Genomic DNA, 20,568 nt, shown 5'->3' on the forward strand with positions numbered 1-20,568 from the left:
TTTCTATTCAAAATTGTCCTTGAAACAAGCCAGAGCAATCAGGCAAGGGAAGGAAATGATAGGGTTACAAGTAGGAAAAGGAGTCAAATTAACTGTTTGCTAATGACATGAACCTGTATCTAGAACACCCAAAAACTCCATCAGAAGTTGTTGTTGTTGTTTTTGTTTATTTGTTTTATACCAGGGACTGAACGCCAGGGGTGCTCAACCATTGAGCCACATGTCCTTTTTTGTATTTTATTTAGAGACAGGTCCTTATTGAGTTGCTTAGGGCCTTGCTAAGTTGCTGAAGCTGGCTTCAAACTTGTGATCCTCCTACATTTGCTTCCCAAGCCACTGGGATTACAGGTGTGTGCCACCATGTCCAGCCACCAAAAGATTTAAGTTGATAAATAATTCAGCAAAGTAGCAGGATATAAGAGCAAGTTATGAATATAACTCAGTAACTTTCCTATAGCCTAGTAGTGATTCTGCTGAAAAAGAAATCAGGAAAAGTATCCCATTCACAATAACATAAAAAAATAAAATACTTGGGAATTTATCTAACTAATGAGGTGAAAGATGTGTCTACAATTAAAAACTATAAAACTCTGAAGAAAGAAAATGAAGAAGACCTTAGAAGACGAAAGTCTCCCATATTCTTGAATAGGCAGAATTAATATTTTAAAATGCCCATACTACCAAAAGTGTTACACAGATCTGATGCAACCCCCATCAATATACAAATGACATTCTTCACAGAACTAGAAAAAACAATCCAAAAATTCATTTGGAAGAATAAAAGACCTAGAATAGTCAAACCAATCGTAAGCATGCACAGTGATGTTAGAGTCATCACAACACCCACACTCAAATTACACTACAGAGTTATAGTAATAAAAACAGCATGGTATTGGCATCAAAACAGACAAAAGCTGGGTGCAGTGGCTCACACCTGTAATCCCAGCAGCTTGGGAGGCTAAAGCAGGCAGATCCCAAGTTCAAAGCCAGCCTCAGCAAGGCCCTAAGCAACTCAGTGAGACCCTGTCTCTAAATAAAATATAAAAAGAGGTGGGGATGTGGCTCAGTGGTTAAGCACCCCTGGGTTCAATCCCTGATCAAAAACAAAAAACAAACAAACAAACAGAAAACAACCCAGACATGAAGACTATTGAAGTAGAAGACACGAGACAAACGCACATAATTAGAGAATATGATATTTGACAAAGGTGACCAAAATATATGTTGGAGAAAAGATAGCCTTTTTAACAAATGTTGCAGAGAAAACTGAGTATCTTTATGTAGAAGAATGAAACTAGATCTCTACATCTCACCCTGAACAAAAATCAAATTAAAGTGGATCAAACACTTAGGAATTGGACCAGAAATCTTGCAACTTCTAGAAGAAAATATAGGGCCAACACTCCATCACTTTAGTACAGACACTGACTTCCTTAATAAAACTCCTAAAACTCAAGAAATAAAACCAAGAATCAATAGTGGGATAGCACCACATTTAAAAGCTTCTGCACAGCAAAGGAAATTACTAAAGACATGAAGAAACAGCCTATAGAATGGGAGAAAATCTTTCCCAGCTACTCATTTGACAGGGAATTAATACCCGGAATACACAGAGAACCAAGCTTGACAGAAAAAAACCCCAAATAATCCCATCAATAAATGGGCAAAAGAACTAAACAGATACTTCTCAAAAGAAATAAAAATGGCCATCAAATATATAAAAAAAAATGTTCGACTTCCCTAGCAATCAGGGAAATACAAATCAAAACTACATCAAGGGCTGGGGAGATAGCTCAGTTGGTAGAGTGTTTGTCTCGCAAGCACAGGGCCCTGGGTTCAATCCCCAGCACTGAAGAAAAAAAAAAAAAAAACAAAAAACAAAAAACAAAAAAAAAAAAAAACTACATCAAGATTTCATTTCACTCCAGTCAGAATGGCAATTATCAAGAATACAAATGATAATAAATGCTGACAAGGATGTGGGGGGGAAAGGTATACTCATACACTTGGTGGGACTGCAAATTATTACAACCACTCTGGAAAGCAGTATGGAGATTCCTCAAAAAACTAGGAAAACAACCACCATATGACCCAGCTATCCCACTCCTCAGCATTTATCTGAAAGAACTAAAATCAGCATACTATACTATAATGATACTGTCAAAACAATGTTTATAGTAGTACGAATCACAATAGTCAGCTCAGGTACCCATCACAGATGAATGGATTAACATGTGGTATATATATATACACAACAGAGTTTTACTCAGTCATAAAGAAAATGAAATCATGGCATCTGCTGGTAAATGGGTGGGGAACATCATGGGAAGTAAAATAAGGCAGACTCAGAAAGTCAAGGGTTGAATGTTTTCTCATATACAGAAGCTAGAACAAAGTATGGGGTGGGAAGAGAGGTGGGAGTCAGCTATCATAAAGACAGGGAAATCAGTGGAGTAGGAGATTGAGAAGGAGGGAGAACGGATGGGAAAGGGGAAGAAATGCAGAATGAATTTGACAAAAGAAAGTTATGTGTAAACATACCACAGTGAATTCCCCCTTCATGTATATCTATAAAGCACCAATAAAAATAAATAAATAATAGAAGGAAGTTCAGCAGAGTAAAGGGAAGGGGAGAAGAGGAGGGACAGAAAAGAGGAGGAACTTGTGACTCAAATGAAGCAAAATTAAATTCCATGCATGCAATAATACGAACCCAACTATTATGTATAACTATAATTGCACTAAGAGTATTTTAAAAAATTATACTTAAGTATGCTTAAGTATAAAAACCAAATATGAACACTGCCATACCAAAAATAAAAAGAATGTAATTTTTTTTTAGAAATCATGAGACTTGCTAGGATTTATACCATTGTACTATCAAAAGAGTTAAACATGGGCTGGAGATGTAAGCTTAGTGGTAGAGCACTTGCCTAGCATGTGTAAGGCCTTTGGTTCAATCCCCAGCAACCACACACACACACACACACACACTAAACTTCTAACATAAAGTTCAGGGGAGATATTTAACCATTACAAGGATAAATGGACATGAAGCTGATCATATATTTTTCAAACTATAAACTCTACTTACTAATTTAAACAAAACTAGTAGCAACCATGCAAACCCTCCAAAGCCTTGGGTTAGAAACGTGTCTTTACTGAACCTACACAATACTGATGTATAGATGTGGCTTGTATTACAGGGAAAGAAAAAGATGTTGCTAACAAAACTATAAACCAAAGTTTTCTCCTGTCATTGTTTTAAGACTCATTTCGTTTCAGGATTGTTAAACAAGGGAAATTATTTGGAATATGGAAAGGTATATTTTACAATCAATGAAGTATAGCATTCTTTTTTATTCATTAACATAGTGGCCCAAACCTTCATCTAGATACCTGTGTTTTCAAAAATCACTTTGTGATTTCTTGAATTCACTACTGGCTTTCTTAAGGGACCTCAAACAGGAAAAGGTATGCCATTCTTAAGCAAACAAAGGAAGTCTTCTATTGTAGAAAACTGAATACTATAATACTTTCTCCCCTCACTAGAACAGTCTCCATGAAGCCTGACGCCTACTTGGGGCCAGCACACACCCAGGATACAGTGCTAAGCCTGTTTTCTACACTTATAACCCTAGGAATGAGAGTCCACTAGTCATGTGCAAATGTGGGAGGTTAAGAGGTACTCACACTAACTGTAATCATATATCACTTTAGCATTAACTGAATTTCCTAGGAAATTCAGTTCATTATGAGTAGACAAAATCTGTACCCCCTTAAAGACGATTTAATACAGTATTTTTAGATGTGCTCCTAATAGGAAAAAAATTCATGTATATACATAAAACAGTCAATATAAATATGCATGGCTATATGTAAATGAACACCAAGGGAATCCCATTGCAGATACTAATATATCTTTATCACTTGAAAACTTTTCTAAGTATGTCCCTACAGATCTACCTGGTCCATTCTAATGGTTATATAAGAACCCCGGAATAAATGGAGGGGTCATAATTTACTTATCCAGTTTTGCCGACACATTGTAGTGGGGGAAAAAATCTTATACAGGTATTTTGGCTAACAGGTATTTGTGGCGTTTCCCTAGGGAAAATTTCAAGTCAATGAAATTACTGAGTTAAAAGGAGTATATATTTAAAGTAGCTAAACAGTGCCTAACTGCCCAACTGAACTATGCCAAATGGCATTCTCCAGAAAGGCTGTAAGAACTCTAATATAAAAACAACAGGGCTTGTCTTCATGTTCTTTGGTCTGGATAACCTTATCAGTGCAGACAATGCACCTATAAGAAATGATAATCTTGTTTCATGTTTTATGTAGAGGACTTACTTTAATTGAAGCTACTTTGAGTGCTTGACATTTAACTCTCTATACCGTAGGCATTTTTTTTTTTTCAATCACCATTAGTCAATGAGGAAACTGGTGCACAGAAGTTCTGAGTGACTTGCCTTTCCAAGGTCACATATTTCATGGGAGTCAGAAATCAAACCCTCTAAGTTTACTAAAGACTGCATCACTTTCTCCAAAGAGAAACTCTCATCTACAATTTTTGCTTTTTTACTATTAAACACAAAATCAAAAATTAAATTCTTTTTTACCCAATCACACCAAATTATTTGGACACAATGACACTTAAAGAAGAAAAGTACAAATTACTACTGTTATGTGTCGCCCTGAAGTAGTTAACATATTATTTGTTTTTAAAAGCATTTGGTAAAAAAATACCATAAACCCAACTAGAACCACTCTAAGAAACCACTTCAATCTTTTAAAAACAGGAGCCAAAACTTCAACACATAAGGAGAGTAAATGAATGAGAAAGTAAATTGCATTTCTATGGATAATGTTTATCAAATATAATTCAAATTAAATTAAAATAGTCTTTATCACTTTGATAAATTTCAAATCACTCTCCTTCAGGAATCTGTCAATTTAAGTATATTCTTGGTTTGCTGAAAGCTTTCTAGCCTCTGAAACCACCTCCAATATTTACAAGGCAGGACTCTGAACATAGGAAGGGAAGAGGAGATCCCTCTTCCTCTTCCCTGAAGGCAGCATGTATATACCTCTCTTTAGTCTTGTCTTTAAAGTACCACTGTCTCATCATGTTAGATATGCAGGGACCCACCTCTACTCCCCCACCCTGAAGCCTCATATAAAATGCCAGTATTAGGCTAGGGATGTAGCTCAGTGGTAGAGCACTTGCCTAGCACATATAAGGCTCTGGGTTTCATCCAGAAAAATACAAATAAATGATAGATACCTACCTACATACATACATACATAAAATGCTCGTACTAGGAGCTAGGGGTTTGGCTTTGTGATAGATCACTTGCCTAGCATGGACAAGGGCCCAGGTTCAATCCCTAGCAACACACACACACACACACACACACCCCCCAAAAAAAAAAAAAATTAGTTTTGGGGTTTTGGTGGTTTCATTAGATCATATACAAGATAGCATATGTTTTTAATTCCAGCAGGAGGATCACAAGGTTGAGACATGCTTGGGTAACTTAGTGAGATCCTGACTCAAAGGAAAATAAAAAGGGATAGAATTGCAGCTCAGTGGTAGAATGCCTGCCTAGGATGAGCAAGACCCTGGGGATTTGATCCCCCTCAATCACTGCCCTCCAAAATCCAAATCGCTATTACTTTTTGAGCTACAAATCAGGATATTACCTATGATAAATATGAGGGAACTTCTGGAGTCATGGAGTGGCGGGGTAGAGAGCCAGAAATAGAGGGTGCTCAGTCTACTCTACAAATAACTTCCTCTTAGGTGGGTTTTTTACAGTGGGAGGACTACAGCAAATATTCAGGCCTCTGGGATTCTAAGAGGGAATTTGAAGATAGAAAATCATTAATGGAGCTATTCCACAAAACCTCTCTCATACTATCAGATGTCTTCAAAGCTCCAAAACAGGAGAAAGTAACCACTCCAAGAAATCAAGCAGCATCCTTACTTTTAGCAGAACTGTATGAAGTTCACCTACCTTAAGTCAGACTCCAATGGGCAGCCCCCCTCTCAAATCAAGCACATCTCATTATGGGACCACTATGGCACCAGTGTGCTTTAGGACAAAAAGGGAAATTGGCACATGGTGCACATCTGAGTGAAGACAAGAAACCGTTTCTTGTCTACTGCCCTATAACCACTGTAAATGGCACCTACCCAGACTGTCTCTATCAAATGAGCAGAGGAGACACCCCAGTCACCTCACATAAAAGTTCTAGAGATGCCACGAGTGAGGTAGTAAGGTTGAGGGTATAAAGGGTTCTGAGTGCTGGAAATTAACTGCTAAGTCTACTAGAACTCTTCATGGGCTTCTGCTTGTCTCCTCCCTTCCTCCCATGCCCCTAAAAAGCACAAGAATTGTGAATAAAAGCTTTGCCCTACTAATTATTGTTTGACATTCCTCAACAAGCCTGTGACAACATTAGAAAAACATACCAGGTACACCTCTGAAATTCAGATGTGCTAAAAACACAGTTCCATGTTTTCATTTGCTAAAGAGAATCTGTCTGAACTCCTTTCCTTTAAAATAACCCTCTCTCAAATTCTCATATATTTGCATAAATATTGATCACACTCACCAGACAAAAGTATATCTGCTAAAGAATTTGAATTTTTTTCTTTTAAACTAGTCTTCTGTTTTGTCATATACCCTGAAGATACTGCCTGGATTCCACTAAATGCTACTACAGAATCCCCCATTTTCCTCTGATTTGAAGAATGTTGCATGAGGGACATTTGATTCTATTACATTTTATTTTGCTGTAAGAAGACCGAAAATCCCTTGAGACCAAGCCTAAGCTATACCCAACCTAATCTCAAAAAAGCAACTGTAGGAATGTAGTATTTATCCAGAGGGGGGCTTTGCACTTAGATTTCGGAATTTATTGTTTGCTTAAAAGTGTGCAGTGAAGGTGGAATGTTTTTCTCTAAACCTATGAAAAAGAATAACTTGGTACTTCAATGGGAAAAACAACAGAAGGCCAAGATTTCCCAAAAAAGCCATTGCTGCATTTTTGGCACCTGCAAAGTTGTGCTTGCAAATGAGTTTTTTGATTTAAAGTACCAGTACCTGAAATTTGGCGGTCCTTCAGTAACATGTTTGCCCTATTGTTTTGCAGTTTATAGAATGTCTGTTTTTCACCTTTTCAAGCCAAAGCTAAAAAGCCCAAGGAAAGCATGTAAAAACAGGGAACCATTGGTATTCAGAACACATGGTCATCCTTATATAGGTCATTGCTGGAGGATTGTGCTATGCATATACTTAAGTCCTGCTTCTCTTTCAAGCCCCATTGCCACTCAAATCTCCCACATTCTGGCCCATAGTCCACTATGGTGACAGATAGTTTCAAGTCATTCAAGAATCCAGCCACTGGCCTCAGGAAGCCAGGCACTTCCAGAGAAAAGTCATGCAGTCAGCCAAGGACAACAGAAGCCCAAACAAATGAAGAATGCATTTAATGTTGTTGCTCAACTCTAAGGAGACAGGATTGAAATTTATCTGTGTGTGATAAACACTAAATTGCATTTGACAGACATTTTCTATATGAATGCAATTTACTATGTCATTACCAGTTTATGTTTATATAATGAAATCAACTGTTTTTGTGAGGTGAATTACACAGATTTATTTTTTCTAAGTTCATAATTAAACGGCACTTAAATATTTCCTCTCTCTGTTTTCTATCTATGCATCACACAGACAAAGAGTCTTTGGAAAAGTAGGCAGTTAAACTGTGATCATTTCTGAGACAGGACAGGTTTTCCAAGAAGAGGGAGGGGAAGGGGAAAAAACCCTTATTTTTAAAAAAACTAAAGGTGATAGTACTGAGAAACTTGTTTCATAGCCTTATAACATAACCAGTGTCTACTGGGATCAACACAGGTCAACAATTTTTCTAAACATGGTAGCAGCAAGAAGGGTGGTTACTATGCTTGCCAGTTCACAGTTAAAGAAGGATTTTATTCTATGCAAGCAGAGAAAGTCTGTCAGTTAGCTTTCTAACTCATGCTTCCAGGATTAAGATCAGCCTCACTATGAGGGAAACAGCTCCAGTTCCATCTTCTATTACTTAAGAGGCAGTGGTATTTTATTTGTTTTCAATTAAAATGAAATCTAGCACAATACTATTACTAACAATTTATTTTACCTGCCCAGACATGGGGAAGTTTGTCTATTACTGTAGCTTAGATGCCAGTGATTATGCATATCCTCACACACTATGCTAGGAAACCAGTTCATTACCTGAGACAGCCAAGAAGTCATCGATGGAAGTAATGTCATCAACAGCATCTGTGAGAACACGGACTTGTTTTTCCCACTGCTCTTTAAAAAGATCCATGTTCTCTTGGGCCAGTTTGCTTTGTGGTTTTGCTGCTAAAGCCAATGCAGCATTGATTACCTACAAAAGATATTAAAGGTACTCTTTTTCAGAATGATGCAAATGAAACAGAAGGGACAGTTTGGTCAGTATAGTAGCAATGGCCTTGTCTTACATGCATTTCACTAGGACACCTTTTATCATATGTTCCACCATAACTATTACAGAGGTGAAGTGGTGAAGTATTAAATAATAGGCTTTATATGTTAAAGTCAAAGTAATACATACTTTATTTGGAAACTATGGACAATTATAAATAAAAATACTTCTAATCTTTCCACTGTGATAGCAGTTCTATAATTTTTGACATAAAATTCAGCTTTTTTTTCCTCATACTTCAGTGTAGACACATCAAGAACTACATAATAAAAATTGTTACATAAAATTGTTTTCTTTTAAATATTCCTTTATATCACTAAATATATTAAAAAATTAACTTTATTATTCCATATTGTAGGTATACTATGTTATTCTCCTACTGCAGGATAGCTTGTCCTAGGTTACCCTTCCCCTCCCCCCACCTCTGTTAATAATCTTGTTATGATATTCAGACATTTAGATTGTGGATGCATTATTAAAGTATAATTCATGAAAAATATTCAATTCCCAATCATTCTTTTCTGTTTATTTTAAACAAAGGCATTTAAAAAATTTTTTTGTAGTTGGACATGTACAGAATGCCTTTATTTTGTTTATTTATTTTTATACAGTGCTAAGGATCGAACCCAGTGCTTCACACATGCCAGGCCAAGCACTCTGCCACTGAGCTGCAGCCCCAGCGCAACAAAGGCATATCTGACACACAAAAAAACTACATAGGAACTGGGCATGATGATACAGTCTTATAATCCCACCAGCTGGGAACCTGATGCAGGAGAACTGTAAGACCCAGGCCAGACTCAGCAACTTAGCAAGGGCCTGCCTCAAATTAAAAAGTAAAAAGAACTGGAGATGTAGCTCAGTGGTAAAGTACCCCCTGGGTTCAAACCCCAGTGGCCAAAAAAAGGCAAACAACAACAAAAATTACATAGGAAAGTATATCATCTATTAAGTTTAAAAAAAAAAAAAAAATTCTTTAGGACTGAGTATATAGCTCAACAGAGCACGTGCCTAGCACATGCAAAGTGCTGGGTTCAACCCCAGCACTGCACAGAGCACATGCATTACATACACACACACAAAAATTAAGTGTTTTATTGAGATATAATTCATAAATCATGGATAACCCACTTAAGAGTATAAAATTCAATGATTTTTAGTATAGTAACAGTTATGCAACATTCGCCACATTCAATTTTAGAGCATTTTTATTGCTCCAAAAAGAACCCTGAAATGTATTAGCAGTAATTCCCTATTTCTCTTCATACTACTTCCTGTCATCGTCTGGCAATCACTAACCTCCTGTCTCGATGGATTTGCCTATTCTGGATAATTCATATAAACAGGACTGCATAATATGTGAACTTCTATAATTAGTTTCTTTAATACAATGTTTTAAAAGCTCATTTTATGTTTTAGTATGTTGTCAGTACTTCATTTCTTTTCTGACAATATTCTATGGTACAGATATGTCACATTTACTTATCCATTCATCAGTTAATATTTGAATTGTCTTCATTCTTTGACTATCATGAATAATGCTTCCTAAACATTCGTATATGTGTATCTGTGTTCTCATTTCTCCAGGAATGGAACAGAATTGCTAGGTCATATGGTTAAGTTTACCTTTAACCTTCTGAGGAACTGCCTTACTTTAATTCCAAAATGGCTGCACCACTTTATATTCCTACCAGGTTGATGGTCCTGAGGACCCACATCTTTACCAACACTTGTTATTTTCTTTTAAAGTTAATTCTGGCCTTCTTAGTGAATATAAAATGATCTCATTTGCATTTTCTTGGTGAGTAATGGTGTAAGGATTTTTTTTTTTCATGTGCTTATTAACCACATGAAACATGGAGGTATGTCTATTCAGATTCTTTCATATATTGAATAAGTAAACAAAGAGAGCAGCATCGAAATGAACTGAGAATAATTATTAGGACTTCTAGATAAAAGGACATTTATGGTTGGAGTTTCTGCCCAGCACACGTCCTATGGGGGCAGGGAGGAGTATGTAGACACAGGTTGGTGCATTTCCTGCTCACCACCTTTTCTTACCACTAACACTTACCCCAGAGACAACAAGCTCTCCACCAAGGTTCTGGACCTCAGCCTTGACTTTGCTGCAGATGTTGAGCTGGTGGCAGTAGAGGGCGATACGCTGCAAGTAGGCCAGCAGGTCCTGCTTGCAGGCGGAGTCTGGGCACTGAGGAGAGAACAAACTCAGCAGGCTCAGTAGCACTGCAGTCCCAGTGACAGCACCCCACCCTAGGCCTAGTTCTGAAAGCTTTCTCTCTTGCTGGAGCAAAGAGCAAGAGAGATGAATTACCAGTTACCTGGGGCGGTCACACATCCCTAGTCCACTCTGCTTGGGGATGGAAGCAAATCATTTCGTGGAGCCCTGACTGTGCTGCATAGCATGGACATAAAGACTTCCTGAGCACCCCCACCCCACCTCTTTCACTAACTCCACAACTTGGGAGAAACCACCACTGCCAAGGGTTCAGCTTTTTAGTAGGGAGGAAGCCTGTGGCCCTACAAGGTGAGAAAAAGCCTCAGTCAGAAGCCTGATTACAGAGAAAAGAATGTGTTACACTACACTCGCTACCAGAACAAATAGCTCTTCTGCCCTGAAGCACTTTACTTGCCCGGCTCTGATGCGAACTTTAAACACCTGATGACGGGAGACGGTCACTTTAGGCAAAGATGGAGGGTGAATAAGTAAATCAAAGCAAGAAAGCTTGACCAAATACAGGGAAAGGGTGGCCCTGCCCAGTTCCTGATACTACTGAACCTCAGGTTACTTTACCTAAAGAAGGAATCATCGCACCTCTCAGGTGTTTACAACACTTTCTTCCAGTGAGGCTGGGGCCTCACTGCAAGCAACAGAGTGATATAAAATGAGGCTTCTAGTTCATTCTGGAGACTGTTTTATTCTAAGAAGGCCCTGAAGCACAGCCTTATTCGCATTTTACGTTGGCAGGGTTGGTAGCTGCATGCAGAATAGAATGAAGAGAGAAAGAGCAGGAAGGAGAGGGCATGGTGGTCAATGCATGGAGCTCTGGATAGAGCTTGGATGGTCACTACAAACAACAAGGCTTCTTTACTGGGTTGTGTGAAGGATGACTTTGAGTGATGAGGGGCAGCTGTCACTCATCCTGCAGTAGATGAGGTGGAAAGTTTGGATAATTTGGGGAAAAGAATGTGGAGGGAAAATTATAACTGAGAAAAAGCTTCTCTGATAATAAGTCTTAGAGCACCACAGGAAATGTGCTGTGGAATTCCAGGAAAGAGGGAGCTTAGTTTTCTGACCCATTACTATGAAGGAATAAAGGGATAAAACTGGAGGTTGAGATGAGGCAACACAAAGGACATGAAAGTCTGTCCCCAGCTGGGCACATCAGCCTTTCAAAATACTGCTGGCCAATGGGGCTTTTTGGTTTTGTTTTGTTGTGGGGGTGGTGTTCCCATGCTGAGGATTCTTGCACTCAGCTAGGCAAGCACTCTACCATTGAGCTACATTACATTCCTAGCTCCTTTTTAAGGTCTCCCTAAATTGCCCTTGAATTTGTGATCCTCCTGCCTTAGTCTCCTGTGTAGCTGGACTACTATGCCCCACCAGGATTCCTGATTTTTATATGAAATAAACCTTGAGAGAAGGTTGTAATACATGTGGTTTCAGTGTGTTAGGGCTGACAGAATCAGGTTCTGCTCAGATCTGAAGTTTTGAAGAAAGACTGAGAGATAAGTCAGTAGCACAAGTTCATTTTACCCATTAACTGAGACGAGCTCTAATGCAGACCAGGCCTAACTCCTAAGACTTGTCAAAGACAATACAATCCTTAAAAATTTATGGTGGGATTAAAGTAGGTCAGAACAATTTTTAGATAACATGACAAGGGTGCCATGGCCCGGGCAAATGGTCACCAATGGCCACCTCAGCAATGAGCCAATCTGGACTGTCTGAGCCTGGGATAAGCTTGGAGATAAGCTCAGGCATGTTCATCACTTACGTGATCTGCAATGGTTCGGCCAAGCTTATCCATCCTGGATCCTGCCTCAGCAATTTTCTTGGCAGCACTAATCACATCTGATGTATTTTGAGTGGTCCTTTACCTCTGAAAAAAAAAAAAAAAAGAATAAGGATCCTTATCCATGATACCCCTGCAAGTCAGAGATGATCAGAGAACAGAAGATGTCTACAAAGCAGCCTGGCCTGTGGGGAAGAAAACTGTCCTCTCTCCTATCATGCTGGGGTGGGGCACTGCTCACCGGGTAAAGTCAGTCATCTCCATCATAATCATACACATCTGCTTGGCCAGCACAATAATGTCGTTGCCACTGTCGTCCCATTTGGACACTTCAGCATCCAGCTTGCTCTTTTCTTCCTGGAAACTGGCCACCTGTTCCGCAATCTTTGCTTTTTGCTCCTGTGGAAGCTGAGCCATGATTGCCTACAATCAGAAGCACAGAAAGCTCTTATGTAAAGAGTTTGAAGTTCTCACAGTGCATTAGCCAAGAATATTTCCAACAGGCAATGTATGACATAGGTAGGATAATGCTTTAATAGGTTTCATTTTGCCTGAAGGGCTATTTCTTCTCATTTTTTGCTGAAGTTTATGGCAGCCTAAATTCCCAACCCACTTTCAAGAGCAAGTTTTAGTGTGGAGGGAAAGAGCATGAGAGAGGTAGAAGGCTAGTGTGGAACTTGCACAGTCACATCCGTGTAGGGACAGAAACTGATTGACTTAATTCTTTAAAAGTTTTATCCTCTGCCTATAGTAAAGACAGAAAATGAGAGGGGATAAATTGTGAAGCACTTTTTCCTGTGGGCGCTGAGTAGACATTTCCAAGTTTTCAAAGTCTATCAGAATGTAAATTTTGAAGAAGGCAGAGAAGGATTTGCTGAGGAACATACATTCTAGCTACCTGATAGCCACTTAAACCATATTAAAGCAGCTCCTGGAGCCCTGGGGCAGAATTCAAGCCCACAGGCCCAGGGTTGGGGCTCTGCCTCTTAGTCTCCTAAAGTGTTCGGCCCGGGCAGGACTTAAGGCAGGGACCTGCTCACTGTTCAAGATGGATTTCCAGGAGTAAAAAAAGAAAAAAGTCTCCTTAGAAATATTCTTGGTGTCCTTCCAAAAACAAATGCTACTGATTGAAAATTTAATGACTTGAATGCAAAGACTGACTGGTTTTCTTGAATGTACCACTGTTAGAGCTGGGCAAAGGCAGCAATTTTTTCCAAATTTCACAATCCTTTTAACAAATGTTGCATTGTCTAGATCCTAGGCCTTCCCTGACCCAGGGATTTATCATAAACCAGAATCCTAGGGCACAGCCCAGGACGAGGTCCATGTTCCTGCCCTGCTTCCAGTTGAACAGCAAATACACACTTAGATTAACTTTAGTTCTACTGTCAGAAAAAAATGAGAATGTTTTCCTGGAAGAGAAAAAGGCAAGGCTTGAGAGGGACAGGAAAGGTCTGCAGAGCAATTTAAAATGCCCCAAGGAGCACTTCCTTACCCGGGCACTTTGGCCAGCTATTAGCTGGTCATCTTCTGTCTGGACGCTTGTCCTGCTTCTGACATCAAAATCTTCTGTCTCAAAGTCAGAGTCATCCAACTCCTCAGGGGTCTGCCACCAAGACAGAGACCATGAGTCAGTCACAGCTGTGGGCCTCCAGCAACTCAGTTTCTTGGTCAAAAGCATGGAGGCCCAAGAATTCTGGGATTTAAGGTGCAGGTTTCCGAACGGAATTAAAACTGCTTATCCTGTATGGGCCCTACACCAGCACTTCCTAAAAAGGGGTTCTTTTACAGGGAGTAGGGCTTAATTCTTTGTATCAGATTTGTTTCTTTAATTTCTTTGAATGACACATGTTTTGCACCCCCCCCCCCCACACACCACTTTTTTTTGGTCCCGGGATTGAACTCAGGGGCATCAACCACTGAGCTACATCCCCAATCCTATTGTATTTTAAGACAGGGTCTCACTGAGTTGCTTAGCACCTTGCCTTAGCTGAGGCTGGCTTTGAATTTGCAATCCTCCTGCCTCAGCCTCCCAAGCCACTGGGATTACAGGCGTGTGCCACTGTGCCCCCCCTACTCCCCCTTTTTGAGACAGGGTCTCACTATGTCACTCTGACTGGTCTCAAACTTTTGGGCTCAAGAGATCTTCTTGCTTCTGCCTCTCAAGTAGCTAGGACTATTAAGTACATGACCAGCTGGTTTTCACTTTGAAAGGTATTTCTCAAACACCTGCTTCTGAAGACAAAGGTGAGAACTGTCCTTGGTGGAAAAGGTCTTAAAATAAAGGTGTTTTATACCAATGGACTGTTATTGCTTTTAGTTTTTGCTTGAATTATGAAATAAAGTCTTATTTTGCACAAACTACCAGCCTCATGATTAGCTACTGGAAACAGTGTTGTCTTCCAGGAGTTACCAGAATGTGGGCAGCAGGTAGAACAGCTGGGGTTGGCTCTCAGCCCCACCGGCCTGTGACAGGGGGCAGCAAGGTGAGGCCCTCATCTGCATCTGGCCCTTGTCCAAGCCCAGGGCAAGGGCTTGTTGTGAGGTTCAAATGGAGGGCAAATGAGAAGTGCTCAGAAACCACGGAGAGCACAAAGGTTCTGACACATGCAAAGGCTGGGCTTATACCTTGATGAGACAAAGTAAAAAGGGTATGTATGTCACATAAAGTACCAGAAAGCACATCAGTGTGAGACCCTGGGGTCCTGATGATTTGATGCCACAAAATTCAATGCCACCACCAGTGATTTTAATGTTGTGGTCACAGATACCTTTAGTGTTGGTGTGTATTCATTCTATTAAGGGGCTTTTCAAACCAACGTCTCCTAACATCATCTCTAACCTCCCCGACTGCCCATCACGGACCAAAGAACTATTCTTGACAAGAAAACCAATAACTCCTTTTCTAGTATTCATTCACTCATTTATTCAAATATCCACTGAGGTTGAGTATCTAGTCTGGGCCTTAGAGATACAAAATGACTGACACAAAGATTCCCTGCTCTCATACAGTCTAATGAAAACAATGGCGACAAACTAACAAGTGAATTACATACAAATGCTACAAATAAATAGAGCAGGGAAGGGAAACTGGATGGTCAGGAAAGGTCTCATGATGCAGTGCTGTGGGAAGATGGAGGAAGCTGGGGGAGGAGTGCTTGCGTGGGGATGCAGATGAACAGCAAGGTCACAGGAGAGGGACTTGTCTCACTGCTCTGTGAGTCAAGGGGAGAGCAACAGGACACGAGGATGGAAAGGCAACAGAATCAGGTCCCAAAATGCATCACAGGCCAGTATAAGAACTGAGTGACAGCGGCCTTTAGAAAGTTTGGAGTGGATAACATGATCTGATTGAAGCTTAAAGGGATCACGCTGGCTGTTCTGACAATGAGACTGTAGGCATCTGCAGATAGACCAGGCGAGAGATGCTGGGAGCCTGTTCAGATTCTCTATCACAAAGAAAGAGTCAGTAAGATCAGATGTGAGGTATGCAAGGGAAAGAGAACCCAAGGAGAATCCAAGGTTTGGCCTGAATGAGGATGATGATGTTGCAATCAAGGTAAGGAGCTTACTTTTGGGCATAACAAGTGCTCAGGAAGTGAGTGGGCAAGTCAGCGATACATGCATAGAACGTTGGAGGGTCAGCTTCTCATTTTTACACACCAAGGGAAGGAGTGCAGGCAGAAAAGAGAAGGAGCCAAGGACTTCCCAACAGCCCCATCAATGTTAATGAGATGACAAAACAACAAAGAGGGGGAGGGTGGCCAAGAGATTTCTTTACCCTCTTACTATGGAAGAAATAACCATATGCATAGGGAAAGGAGATAAGGTAGGGGGGTGAACCAGGGACCTCATGCCTAGAGCCAGGAGCACAAACAGGGATATCCGTGGTACTAAGAGGAAGGCATGGGGTGGGGAAGAGATTTCTAAGAGCTTCATTATCCTGAGTGGAATCAGCAAGAAAGTCAGATAGGAAAATGGGGGCTCAGGTGTAGGAGGGCTGAGGAGAGCAGAGAAGTATGAAACAGTCACAGGCTCCAGGCTAGGGTTGGGAAATGGGCAACTGCTACTGGGCACCAAGGCCCCACACATGATCAGTGACCTCTGTCAGGGTGGCTGTGCTGATCTGTACCACACTCAGCAAGAGAGAGTGGGATTTTGTGAAGTATGAATAAGGAAGAAGGGACAAAGAATGTGAGCCAGACTCAAAGGACCTGAGGGTTGAGTGCAAATAACAAGTGAGGAAGACCAACCAGCTGAAGGCACTGGGAAGCTCCAAGGACAGTTCTAAATCAGAGTACTAGAGGGAGAAGGCTGAACATTGGAACTGGGATAATGGAGGGGATGTAGATATGGTAGTGACAGGGCTAAGGCATGGCTGTGGAAGTAAGGCTGAGGTAGGGGAATACAAGATGATTTTGGATTATGAGACAGGAATAGGCTTGGAGAGCAGCTAAATCACAGTGTCTCCAAAGTCTCTTTCCTCAGCCTTGCAAGTACTCCTGGCTACCTCGCTTTTGTCCTTAAAGGGTTCCCTGCTGGATTCAATCACACTTCACATGCCTGTTGTCCAGAGGAAGTTCTGTTAAGACTTCTGTCATTCTTCAGACCCAGCATAGCACTCAGCATGCTAAGAAACAACCATTAGGTGTCAGGCCCTGTGTGGAACCTATCAATTACACTGTCTCAGTAAAACCATCAAAGCCACCATCACCTCCATTTATAAAAGAAGAAATCAGCATCTTAGAGACAAAGAAATTTGCTGGATAAAGAACCCAAGCTTCCTGCCTCCTCCTAGAAAGTGGTTTCCCACAGCCAAGAAAGCACAACAGGGCCTGAAGCATCTCCTAGATGAACACGGTATCAGCCCTCTTCGACCCCTTCTGGCTCTAACCTCAGACATCCAGCCATACCTCTGCCACTAGGGTTTTTAAAATTCTATTTCTCCATGTAAGCCAATATAGAAAGAACTTTGGCAAAATAGCTCTGTACATGACCACTGGCATACAAGACCTTGGAACCCTCATACACTGCTCAGGTCAAGCTTTAGCTGAATATGGGTTCTTTAGCACAGCAGCAGGAATAAAGAAAGCAAAGCCTCTATCAGCTGGGGCCCCACCAATATCAGGTGAGCCCGGGGTCTGCAGAAGCACCATCAATGCACCACCTGTGCAACAGGCAGATGCCACATTCCTCATGCCTGCTCTGCAGCTACAGCAGGGGGCATCCAGTTGGCCCTGGGGAGAATGTTCATGGACCCTACCCTCAGACTCCAGAAGCAGCATGCTTATGCTCAAAGAAGCATGCAAGGGATCAAATCCTGTGGAAAAGGCAGCCAGGAGAGCCAGACCCAGCACCCTGGAGGGATATTGGTGGGGGTGGAAGTTTCTGAAACCCCTTTGTTGATGCCCCCATAAGGGGTCAAGCACTTTCTTGTGACCTTGAGAACTGTTGTTTTCTCAGAGAAGACAGGTCACCAGGAGGCAGTACTCTACTCAGCCCTAAGAGAGGATTTCAACACTTGGCTATGAACCTGGGTGGATTGCCAGCATTGCCATGGTCCTTAATTCTCACACCCAACACCCTAGGATTCTAGTATCCTGCCTGAAAGTCTAGCATCTCTCTCAAGGAAAGGGACACTTCACATGAACAGTAACTTCAGCCTATGTTAAGGAAATATTCCTTCTCTAAAATTAACTTAAGAATCTTTATTTTCTGTAGTTTCCTCTCCAATTAAAACCAAAGCCCCACACTATAATGACTGTTTGCCCTAAATTAAGTCATCAGGGCCAACTCATGCTAACTCCCCTTCTCAACCCAAGTTTGGGCTGTTAACAGTCATTTTAGACAACATAATTAAATATATCTCATTCTAACAGTTTTTAGATTCATGGTTTTAATATACTGCCACTGCATCTGCTAAGTTCCAGAATGACGCATTCCTCAAGTTTAGCATATGATAAGGAAGAGGCTGTTAAAATGTCTAGAGTGCAGTTACTCACCCTTATCATCAGCACTGCTTTCCGGATGTCCCGGATGCCATCATATACCAGGCGAGAGGCATCGATAAACTCGTTCTCATCCATGGGCTGGGCAGGGTCTGAGCTGAGGGCTTCTACAGCTGCCTCCACTTGCTCTGTGAAACGTGGCATGACTGAAGAGAAAAGAAGGGCAGGTTGCACTCATGAGCAGACAGCATCCTAGCAGCCTTCCCTGAATCCTCAAGTCAGAAAAGGCAAGGCTCAGACTTTATTTCTACCCATGTGAACAGTATTTGTGGGTGAAGTAAATTAAGTGCAATATTTTATAAAGACTGATATAATCATCTTTGTCTCTCAAGAGACTGCAATACAGGGTTTGGATGCTTGGGAACTTGAAGTGAGACTAACTTGAGGCCTTGTTTAAGAATAGGGCATGGTGGAGCATGCCTGTAATCCCAGCAACTTGGGAGGCTGAGACAGGAGGATTGCAAGTTTGAGGCCAGCCTCAGCAACTCCGCAGGGACCTAAGCAATTTAGCAGGCCCCTGCCTCAAAAAGAGCTAGGGGATGTAGCTCAGTGGTAAAGTGCCCCCGGGTTCACTCCCCAGTGTCAAGAAAAAAAGAGGGGGGGGGGGATAGGAATCGTGAATTTAGTATTTATTCACTAATGGGATACTGAACTTAGAAGTTCATCTTAAATAGTGTGCTTGGGATTTGTTCCTTGATTATCCATGATTACCCATGAGATGTTTTGTGAAGTCTGACTCTGGCTGATTAGCTTCCCACAGTTATGTACTACCCAGAACCCCTAAGTCCAGAGCCAAGTTTCCATTTCTTTTTTCTTAACCACAGGGCCTGGGCTAACAGGATGATAGCCTGTCTTACCCAGGCCATGTGTGGAGCACTATGGAGGGAGAGTCCCCGCACCTGTGTTGGACAGCAGCTTGGTAGCTTCCAGAACTTTTTCTGTGTAGACTCCTGGCTCATAGTTGTCCATCTCTGAGGTGACTACATGAATGACCCGGGCTGCCCGGCCTCTAATTGCACCAGCTGTGCGGTCCAGCCCATCCACATCTTTCTCTTGGAGAGCAATGACACATTTGTTCACATCTTCCAAAATGTGATTCTCTGAGGAACAAGCAGAAAGTTGAATGAGGAAGTGGCCTTTCACTAGAAGGTGACCACTCTTAACTTGGCATCTGTCATTTACTGAGTGTGTGCTTGGTGCCAGCCACAGTGTCAAACACTTTATGCACCATTGCACTGAGGAGATCAGATTAACTGTTCCACAGAAATTCAACCTGTGGTTACCCCAAGAATAACAAGCTTCATTCCAGCTTTTTAAAAAAGAAATGTCCATTTTTTAGGCACCATTGTTCTATAAGTCATGCAGAAAATTCTTATCAGAGAAACATTAAAAACTCCTCTTCCTCTTAAGTAATTTCACTGGCCATTTGTTCCAAAGTCTAAATCAAAAGAACAAGAGTTGACTGTAAGGCTTTATCTGTCTAGTCTCCCCTCTCCCTCCAGGAGATGATACTTACATATTCAGAAGCCAATATAGCCCTGAGACAGAAGTGCTGGAAAGCAGGTTTAAGCCTCCTCTGGAGGGTGCTGAGGGAGTATATCTTAGGTAAAGTATTTAGGAACCCTCTGATGGTATGCAGATGAACCTGTGAATCCTGTTAGACAAGTAGTTCCTTCCAGTCATACAGTGGGATTTGAAGGGCCCCAAAGTATTTCCTCAAAGCAACAAGCTTGAAACTGGTTTTCAAGAACCTCAGAGCAGCTGAGTACTGAGGTTCATACCTGTAATTCTTGTGTAATTGGAGATACCCGGGAGGCCAAGGTAGGAGGATTACAAGTATGAGGCCAGTCTCAGCAACTTCGCAAGAGACTTTCTCAACATAAAAAGAGTTGGGGATGCGGTTCAGCAGTGGAGTGCTCCTAGGTTCAATCCCTAGTACCACAAAAACTAACCAACTCCCTCAGAGCATGGGGTTCACTTTCAACTTCATCTGTAATAGCGAAATG

At 41.2% G+C, this 20,568-nt stretch overlaps 2 protein-coding genes across 3 annotated transcripts in view; both read right to left on the minus strand.

The window, feature by feature from the left end:
• CTNNA1 (catenin alpha 1) overlaps positions 1-20,568 on the minus strand; it is a 218,666-nt gene that overhangs the window by 25,500 nt on the left and 172,598 nt on the right. For both annotated transcript variants that reach the window (XM_079143939.1, XM_079143940.1), the window contains exon 11: positions 8,286-8,442. In XM_079143939.1, coding sequence (XP_079000065.1) covers positions 8,286-8,442 — 157 coding nt within the window. The remainder of the gene's footprint in view (positions 1-8,285; positions 8,443-20,568) is intronic.
• LOC306663434 (catenin alpha-1-like) overlaps positions 10,564-20,568 on the minus strand; it is a gene marked incomplete at its 5' end in the record, with an annotated part of 33,621 nt that continues 23,616 nt past the window's right edge. The window contains 7 exon segments of the mRNA XM_079143786.1: positions 10,564-10,729; positions 12,537-12,625; positions 12,628-12,641; positions 12,796-12,977; positions 14,050-14,160; positions 18,557-18,708; positions 19,462-19,662. Of these exon segments, the coding sequence (XP_078999912.1) occupies positions 10,565-10,729; positions 12,537-12,625; positions 12,628-12,641; positions 12,796-12,977; positions 14,050-14,160; positions 18,557-18,708; positions 19,462-19,662 (914 nt within the window). The 3' untranslated portion in view covers position 10,564.

This window comes from Sciurus vulgaris (assembly GCF_902686455.1).
Source record: "Sciurus vulgaris genome assembly, chromosome: 6".
NCBI lineage: Eukaryota > Metazoa > Chordata > Mammalia > Rodentia > Sciuridae > Sciurus > Sciurus vulgaris.